This window comes from Tauraco erythrolophus, chromosome 17 (genome assembly GCF_009769465.1).
Source record: "Tauraco erythrolophus isolate bTauEry1 chromosome 17, bTauEry1.pri, whole genome shotgun sequence".
NCBI classification, from domain to species: Eukaryota; Metazoa; Chordata; class Aves; order Musophagiformes; family Musophagidae; genus Tauraco; species Tauraco erythrolophus.
Window position 1 is genome coordinate 5,195,242 of NC_141481.1, and position 9,786 is coordinate 5,205,027.

Genomic DNA, 9,786 nt, shown 5'->3' on the forward strand with positions numbered 1-9,786 from the left:
TTGTTTGGCACTGGCAGTTAATGCAGTGAGGTGTATTCTCTCCTCTCTCACCTCTGTGGGAGGCTGAGGCAGCAGCTGTTTACTTTATGAGCTTGTTAATCTTTTAGTGCTTATGTCTCAGTTAAACTGCTTCTAGTTGCGTGTCTGGTTTCCCCAGTGGTTTCCTTACTGTGGTGAGGCTGTACAAGCAGGTTATCTGAATACACGCTGCCTGTATGGTTCTGCCATTCGTAAGAGGAAAGCTTATCCAGCAGAGAGAGGACTTGTGATAGCAAAGCCCTTGGCTACATGCCCCACTTCATCTGCCTTGGGGCAGCTCTTTCCCTCTCTTCCCATCATGATCACAGTTCCTTTTGCAAATTACACACTAACAAGGATTTTTCTTAATTGCTTTCTTCAAGTGCTCTGAGCCCATGTCTGGTTGAAGGAGGAACTGATCAGATATGTTTGTGTTGTTCCTTCAGGCTGAATGGAGTATTGAACAAACTGCCCCAGCGAGCACATGGCCCGAGGAAGGGAAGGTTGAGTTTCGAGGCTACGGTTTACGTTACCGGGAAGACTTGGATTGGTTCTGAAAAACATAAATGTTACCATAATGGGGGTGAGAAGGTAATGAATCTGAATTTATAGTTCAGTGTTACTAAGTCTGAATGCATAAGCCAAAGAGAGGTCTAACCCTGTTCTTTGGTATGTCTTGGGCCCCTAAGTACTAGAAGAGCTATAGAATCAGTCCTACTGTAACTGGCAGATTATAGTGGGCTTTTACCCATTTTTAAGGTGTGTCCTGCATCATGGGATAAAGATATACTATTATGTGGGCTTGTGAAGTGTCTTTTGATCTGGTTTCATAAGGCAATGATGTTTGTCCTGTCTTCTCTCCCTTTCCCTGGAAATTTTGCCAATTTGTTTGCTGTAAGCAAAGAGTAATAGAGTTTTGCAAAGAGATTAGGTTAATTTATAGCCTCAAGAAAATGAGCTATTAAGTAGAGGGGGAAGCCCTGATCTAGTGAGGCAGAAGTTGCAAGGTGAGACTCTGCAGGAAAAAACGGGACTTCAGAGTGGGTTCTCTGGATCTGGCCAAACTGATGGTGATATGTGCGTGTCTGTCCTACTGCTTCCTCGCACATGTGCTCATACGCATCCCTCCCCAGTCCTATGTGGATTCTCTGATGTCTAATAGTAGTATGAACTTGCATGACAACATAAAAGGTAGCTGCAAGACAGATCTATCCAGCTTCCTTATTTGTGGTATCCAGCTAGCCATTTGCTCTTTTCCTGAGTGTACCTACAAATATGGGCAGAATACTACCTCAAGAGTGGTTAGAAAGGGCAGATGGCAAGAGATGTATCAACCAAGTATCAATCTTATATATATATTTGAAAAAAAGAAAAGAATTGGTGAAGACTTCAGTCTAACTGGGAAGCAAAACTTGACAGTATGAAACTGAATGCTTTTGGTGTATTTTTGCTATAAATTCAAACAAGATAAATGTCAAGTCAGCAATTATAACTGTGAAGCATGAACCAAACAAAGGATTAGGGAAAACTTGGCCTGCTCTACCCAATTCTATCAGGAATTCTTCTTCCCCTTTGATCAGCCCCAATTTGTTAGGCTGTTTCGCGGTGTTGATAGCTCAGCAAATATGACAATCTTCTGAAAATGTGTGAGTTCCAGGTAGATGCTTGGAAAGGCTTTAACTCTTCCCCAGAGTAAGTTGTTCCTGTTTTTCTTCCCAACAGATTGGAATAGTTGGAAGAACAGGAGCTGGAAAATCCTCTCTTACTTTAGGTTTGTTTCGGATTAATGAAGCGGCTGAAGGAGAAATAATTATTGATGGAATTAATATTGCAAAGATAGGGCTCCATGACTTGCGCTTCAAGATCACCATCATCCCTCAGGTAGGTGCGAAATCCTGCCCTTGCCAGAACTTGTTTTATAGCAATGCTGTTTCTGTAATGTACTGGGAGAATATATTTATTCCTTTTCTGATCTATAGCTGTGAAACTGAGTCATTTCAGCATGCTCTTTCATGGACCTGAAACCAATCTTTTTTCCTAGACTGGCTTCGATTTGCTTGTGCTGGGTAACAAGTAGGAGCTTGACTATGGCCAAGTCGTGGTGTGGAAGCAAAACCTTGGCCTCGGGACTCACGGGCTTTGTCAGCACCCCAGGCTGATCACTTAGCCTGTGGGGAGGTCTGGTCCCAGCTGAACACCTGATCGGGGTCCCTTAGTTAACTGGGACCATTGCTTTTTTGGCTAGTAGAAGGGAAGTAAAGTCTGAGTATTTCCACTTGTGGAGAGCCCGCAGGGGAGTTTTTCTAGAGGTTGGTTCCCAGCTTCATTTTAGTTCCAGTCTTCTTAGAAATGGAATGAAGTTACTGCGTAGACTAGTTGTGAGGGATTAAGATTTTGCGTTGCCATTTCAGGCTTGATATGCACTCTTTGGGCCTTTGTACAAAGCATTCTGACTTGGGCAGGATCTCTTGAGTGAAGTAGGCAGTACTGTTCGCTCAGAGAAACCTGTACGTAACCATCCCAGTCTAGCCCAGCAACTGTGGGTTTGATAGTCTAAAACGTTTGGAAATATGGCTTTACAAGCACTGCACTTAGTCTCAAGTCTTCTTGTTCTTACTGTGTAGCTTTTATTGCCCGCCTGTTCTGATTCAAAGTAAGACCATAAAATGTGTTTACATAAATCACTGTTGCAGCATGCTGGCAAAAACAAGTGAGCATACTGTGAGAGGTTTTCTGCACTGCTTCTTTTGGAAATCTGGGGAGAACTCTGCTTTCTCCTTTTGATGACTTTGCATCAGTCTCACACATTAGTGTGAGAGGTCAAAAGTATTTCCAGAGTAGTATCTCTCCATGTCCAAGAAAAAAATGGATTCATTTCATTAATACTGCAGCTGAAGACTTCTGAAATATTTACAGAGGGTTTAATTCCTTAGGAAGTGGAAAGTTGACCTAGTAGTCCCAGCTGACAGAGGGTTGGGCAGGGAGTGCCTGTTCTTTAACTTAGTAGCTCAGTAAAAAGAAAGTTGGCTGTTTTTTTTTTTCCTGTCCCCATCCCTCGATTCATGAGTTACTGACTCATGGAAAGGTCTGGAGTGCCAGACTCTGCAGAGGGCAGAGGTCAGGCCCTCAAGAGGAATTAAAGTGAGGGAGAACGACATCCTGTTACTGAAAAAAGTGAGATCTCTGCTAAATTCAGTAGATTAGTTTGCTTGCAATTGCATCTGGACATGTTGTTTTTCTTTCACTATCTTAGAAATATTTTTGGAGCACTTGCCATGTTCTGTGTACCTTGTCAATTGCCTCTTTCGATGACTAGGATCCAGTATTGTTTTCTGGCTCTCTGCGTATGAATCTTGATCCTTTTGACCAACACTCTGATGAAGACATTTGGAGGTCTTTGGAACTGGCTCACCTGAGAAACTTTGTATCGTCCCTTCCTGATAAACTTAATCATGAGTGTGCTGAAGGTGGAGAGAACCTTAGGTACGTCAAAGAACCATGCTTGTGAAAATTGCCTTAAGAAATAAATGAGAAGTGAGAGGTGCATGTGCCCTCCCATCTGCAACTAGACTTTCCACTTCCAGAAACCTTACAGCTCACTTGGGACAGTCTGTAGCTAGACCCTAGCAATAGCAAGGCAGTGTGGGGCTCCTCACCCCTGGCCTGTATGAGAATTTGAGGAGAGAGTTGGGGAGTTCTTAATGCATGACAAGGCAATCAACCAGCTAGGTCTTACTCAACATGTTTTAAACTCTCAAGTTTAAAGTTAAGAAATACTCAGAATGCTGTGAGGTTCGGCAGCTTGGGCAGTCATGGCAAGGGTTTTAGTAGCAGCAGCCTGCTATTTGTAGTGGATACTCTGAATTTACCATGGCTCTGGCCCAACAGATGCAGTTTTTCCAAGGGAGTTGTTAGCTTGCTTTTTGCACCATAACAGCGACATAAGGTCAGTCTGTAGAAACAGTTTAAAGTCCAGTCCTCGACACTGCATTGATTCAGTGAATCAGCCTGATGCAGTTATGCTGAAACCATTTGTAGTGTATTTTCTTATTACGTTGCCAAGACTTCATTGTGAGGGGGATGTAGTTTCAGATGCTGTTAGATACTCTGCAGTGGAAGTGGTAAGACTGACCCTATCTATTTTGCTGGATTCTTGGCGCCTATACTTTAGAGGAGTTCTTACAAGGAATTGCTGGGCTTCAAAATGAATACTGCAAACTTGTTCTGACTTTCTTCCCCACCCTCCCATCCCATCTGCGTAGTGTGGGACAGCGCCAGCTGGTGTGCCTGGCACGAGCTCTGCTCAGGAAGTCCAAAATCCTCGTTCTAGATGAAGCCACAGCTGCTGTTGATCTGGAAACGGATAAGCTTATACAGTCAACAATAAAGTCTCAATTTGAAGAATGTACTGTATTAACTATAGCACATCGTCTGAACACAATCATGGACTACACAAGGTAAAGTAACACGACTTTTACCTTGAAAAATGCCATGTGTGACCTGCATTGTGCTCTACTTAAATGAACATCTTTGTGTTAGCTAAATGTTTACCAGCTTAAGGAATCACATCCTCAGCTGTCTTGTTAAGGTGTAGTTGAGGGCAGAGTTTTTGTCTCATAATTTCAACTTTAAGCTCTCTTGTCCTTTTTATCACAGAATGGCAGAGAGCAAAGTGACCAGTGATAAGACTTTTGTGTACTCTTGTGGACCTCTCTTTAGGCTGTCAGTAGTGAAAGATAAGAGACAGGAGCGTAGCAGACAGGAGCGTTGCCTGTGCCGGCCTGGCAGCAGCAATACTGTCACCAGATGGACACCCAGTTCAGTCAGGGCAGTGGGTGACACTGCGCAGCAGCACCTAAGGGCTTAACGAGCATCTCTGCAGTGCCTGGCCAATTAGCAGAGGCACTGCTTTAACTGTGAGCTGACTTTACTGGCTGTGCTAACTTGCTCTGTAAACTTCTAATTGCAGTTGCATGTTTGTTTTGCATAAGCTCTCTCTGCATTTTTGTTTTGTCACCAGAAGCTGTATAACAGCAGTTGATGTATTGCAGTATTACAGGAAGGTTATCCCAGATCTTGCAAGGTTGTAGGGGCTCTCAGTCACCTTGACAAGAAGTGCTGCCATCTAGTTTCTGACTGTCTCAGAGCATAGTCAAAAGTCTCATGGCTGCTTGCAAATGACTGGGTAAACATATGCTATGTGAAAAATAGACCAGACAGACCATCTGCAGTGAGGTCAGGAAGGGCAGAGTTGAGAATCTCTGTTCATTCATACAGCCTGGACTGTCTTCACTTGCACATAATGGTTGCGCTACAGTCAGTGTTTGCACATGCACATCTGTGTTCGTTGATTTTCTGGATCTTCTTGTGACTATGTTTTTTCTTTTTTTCCTTGTTTTACAGAGTTTTAGTCTTGGACAGAGGAGAAGTGGTGGAATGTGGTAGCCCAGATGACCTACTTCAGGAAAAAGGCATTTTCTATAGCATGGCCAAAGATTCAGGCTTGGTGTAACATTTGAACTTGGTTAGTTTGTGTGGGGAAGAGGGAGGTGGTACATTCAGAGAACTGTAACTTCCCCTCAGCTGATGTGAACTGTACAGTTCAGTGTCAGACCTAGTGAGGTCAGCCAGAGCATGGTGATGGAAGGAACATAAAAATGCAATTTTTTTTTTTATTTTTATTCTCCTTAGTATTGATTTTAGCCAGCTTTAGGAAAAGCACATACACTGTGCAAAACACTTCAGAAACTTTTAATTTTTGCCTGAAATCTGTCATTATATGCTCAAATGCAAGGCAGAGTGATTCCTCAGAGAAGTTCAGAAAAGCTTTTTCTTTTCATCTGCTCTTATGTTCTGAAGCCTCCCTTTTTTTTTTGTTCAAAACATTTTTTCCAAATGCTAGTTATTTGCTTGTTTGCTGATTCCTCATTCGATGAGCCATCTATTATGGGATGCACTTGGAACATTTTGTGGCATATAGTACTATAGTCCAAAGATTTTTTTTTTCTTCTTGTGAAATAACATGTGTGCCAGACTTTCTCATTATGGCATTTACTGTACATGGTTAATGCTTTTATGCATTCTCCTAAGGGTTTCATGTGTTTACAGTGTATAGCAGCAAGTTTGCGATAATATATCAGTAGTGCTGATGTGAAAAAGCACAGTCAACTCCAAAGCAGTATTTAAGCATGTCTAGAATGACAATCACTCCAAAACCAAATTCGTGCAGCAGTCGGTGTGTTGCAGTGTGCAGTACCTGATCTTACACCCGGTTCACTCAGGAATTCTGACTTGGGTGGCGAATCCTGGTTGTGCCTGTGGGGACTAGGCTGAGGTTGCAGGCTCGGCATGACATTGATTGTAATACCCTTGGCTTTGGCAGTTCTGTGCTTTAATAGAAGCTCTGCCACATCAAGGACCATTAGCCTTATATTGAAGAAACATGCCCTTCATGCTGCTGCTGTTGACTTTTAAATTTTGTGGGAAACTGTTCTGTTACAGTTGTTTAAAAAAAAAAAGTTTCACTGTTTTTAAAGTCGTGTATCAGAGGGGTCTAACAATTCAATTAGCAATGGAGTCTGGTTTTCAAGATCTATGTTGAATGTTAAGTTTTCTGTGGGAAGAAAAATTACTTTTCTCATGTTCCGATTAGTCTTATTTTAAAGGAAAATGCTGGAAGAAGGCAAACTTAGACGGACCTAAAAACTCAGCAGTCTGAGAATGTGGACTTCTGTGAACAATATTGCTGACCTTAATACTAGACAATTGTCTTTAGAGTAAAACTATTTATTTTTTTGTAAATTATGACTCTCTGAAATTGAATAGACTGAAATTTTCTTTGTTATTTTTTGTAATGACTATACAAATATTTGCAAAGAACTTGCAGTAAAAAAATCATTTGAAAGATAACATGATGTGTCATTTCTTGCTTTGTATTTGACAAAGAGTTAGCTTCGGCAGTTCAGATTTTTGCTTCGAAAATAGAAATTATTGGTACTGCTTAGACTAGCCAGGCTGCTAGCCTGATGTCTGGAGGGTGTTAAAATGGGTAAGAAAACTTCAGTGCAAATAACTCTGTGGGCTGCATCACATCTCATCATTTCTCTTGTAATTTGAGTACTGCAGTTTGTTGCGCAGACCAGGTAATAACGATGGGTCAGTAGAGCAGGACTCATTGGTGCTGTGGACCTTTGTCACACCTGTGGTGTCCATGGCCTGTGTCTGCCATGCGTCCTGGGTAGCTTGGAGTTAACTTCCTTTGTGGAAACAGAATAGGCAAGGCGTGATTTGAGACTTGACATCCTTGCTCTTACCTAGAGAAGGGCTGTGCCTCTCTCCATTCATTCCGAGCTCTTTGCTCTATGGACTGTTTCTTCTAGTCTTTGAAAAGACCCTTATCTTTCAAAGTAAAGCTCTTTTCTTTCTCACAGAACCATTTTGTTCCAATCTGTTCATTAAAATGTTAAAGATCTGCAAAACCAGTTGAGATCCTGCTGTGCTCTATTTTTTTATCTTACAGCAGCAATGTGTGTGCCATTGCAGCCCACATGAAAATGGTGGTGGTGGTGTGAAATACGTTAATGCTGATTATTATTATAAGCATGTTAATAGTTATAAATAGTTAATAGTTATAAGAGAGTAAAGGAAAACCGTTGAATTTACTGTATTGGATTTCAGTGCATGTTGATATATCCTGACTGACATTATTTGCTGCAACTTGGAAGATATCTCACATCTGGAAAAGCTGCTCCTGCTGACAAAACAGTTCAGGATTGTCAAGAGACCTGCAGACAACACCCTAGTTCTTCACGTGTGTGAATACAGCTACTTCTGTAAAACTGTTCCCAGTCTTGAGACATCTCTGAAGTGGTATCTCTGAGATATCCTGTAGTGGTTCAACTGCAACGTACCACTCTGGGTCACTGATGCCTTTAACATTTTGGCATTCCTGTGCATCTTGCAACCATCTAGGGAACTAGGGAGTGCGGCTTATGATCTACATGTTCGGCATGAACTTGGTGTAAATCAATGCACAATACCTTAATTCTCATTTTCTAGCTTTAGCAATTTTGGTACTACCTTCAACTTAGAATCATGGAACAAGCATTTCATTTAGGTTGTTTTTCTCTCCTACATATGCTGTGCTTTCACTTTGTTTGAGATAGCCTTAAACGAGGAGGGGGGGGAAAAAGTAAATTAACTTAGAATTGAAAGCCTTAACTCTGGAATTCCAGATTGGACAGACAACTGGAACAGTGAAAGTTTTATAGCACTAATTAAGCTCTTGACCTCATTTCATGCAATTGCATTGGAGTCTTGTCCTGGCTCTGCTGGCAGAGCAGGTGGCCTGTGCAGAGTGGGTGGCTTTGTGAGCATTAAACGCCGCCACAGATCGGTGCTCTGGCTGGGCTGTCTCCCAGGGGCTGTGCCGCGGTGATGCCTGCGGGCTCCCAAAGCCCCTGGTCCGGGTTCTGCCTGCGTTGCCAGTGGCCTGGCCTGGCCATCCAGCCGTGGCCTGGCGCGGGTGGGAACACAGCTCAGCCTGCCTGGCCGAGAGTGGTTGGAAAAATGAGTTCTCACACAGAAATGCAGGAGCATCGTGTTCTTGCTGTGGTCTAGGTAAAACCTTGATTTTTCTCTAGAGTCGCTACTGGACCTAGAGTGACACGCTTGTTTTGCTCCTAGGAGAAAAAGAGTTGGAAAGCCCCTGAGATGTCAGTACGGCCTTTTTAGAGGAGTGGATTTGATTTGGACTTTGAGTGGCAGCTACTGCTGATCTAAATGCAGCTGCTCCGGGTGTGCTGCACCTAATGCCACACAACAGCTGTTAAAGATTAATGTTGCCAAAGTGTAGACGGGGCAAGTCCAGGCACTCCTCTTGATCACCTCTAGACATTCAGATCACTGCAGGCGTTGGACAGACACTTAATTCTTGGTATTTAAAAGTTCTTCAGAGCAACTTATGAAGTAGGCTGTTAGCACAGAGAATTATGCTGAGGACTATTCTGAGGCTGCTGGAGTTACCTCCTGTGCTAATTGCATAATTCAATCAAATAGTCTCGTCTAGGAAGAATTACCTTTGCAAAGACTCAGACTTCGCAGACCTGTCCTTTTAAACACCGCTTTCTCTTCCTTAAACCAGATTTTCAAGAGAGGATGGTCTCTCCAAGCATTAATTCCTTTCTATATTGTGCTTTAACCAACTTTCAGATAACTTCCTTGCGATGACTATTACCTTTCTCGTGAGACTTGAGCTCCTGATTTGTCACTTACTTGCGGTACCGCTTGGACATAAAGTTGGGGACTCTGGCTCATCTGAAACACGAGGTTGTCACATGTAATTTTGGGAATCCCTTCTCTTTTGCCCTTTCCGCACAGCTTGACGTGTGAAAGCTGATGGTATTTTTGCTTGTTCTTACTTTGTGCAAGCCAACAGCAAAACTGCACCCTTTCAAAGATTACCAGTGTGAAAGTATGCTTTGATTACTTTCTCCTTCTGTTGCCTTCTCTCTCCATTACCAACTTAGGAACGGAAAATGAGCATTTAAAAGGTGTTTATATCAGAGATTATAGTATGCTAAAAGATGTCTGTTTCAGAATTGCCCAGCAACATGAGCACTTCTGTTTCTCTTGGACTTCGGTTAAAAAGTAAAAAAATACCTGACTTGTATCTCACTAGTTCTAAGTGCCCTGGTTTTGAGATCCATTGATAAACCTTCAGAGTGCTCATAACTTGTATCTGTTGTTCAAAATTTTTTTTTTTGTCTC

At 42.3% G+C, this 9,786-nt stretch overlaps 1 protein-coding gene across 1 annotated transcript in view; it reads left to right on the plus strand.

Annotated features, from left to right (window-relative positions):
• Window positions 1-6,916, plus strand: part of ABCC1 (ATP binding cassette subfamily C member 1 (ABCC1 blood group)) — a 57,832-nt gene extending 50,916 nt beyond the window's left edge. The window contains 7 exon segments of the mRNA XM_086622244.1: window positions 465-564; window positions 567-590; window positions 593-609; window positions 1,741-1,899; window positions 3,335-3,501; window positions 4,281-4,475; window positions 5,422-6,916. Coding sequence (XP_086478370.1) covers window positions 465-564; window positions 567-590; window positions 593-609; window positions 1,741-1,899; window positions 3,335-3,501; window positions 4,281-4,475; window positions 5,422-5,530 — 771 coding nt within the window. The 3' untranslated portion in view covers window positions 5,531-6,916.
• The last annotated feature ends 2,870 nt before the right edge of the window (window positions 6,917-9,786 follow it).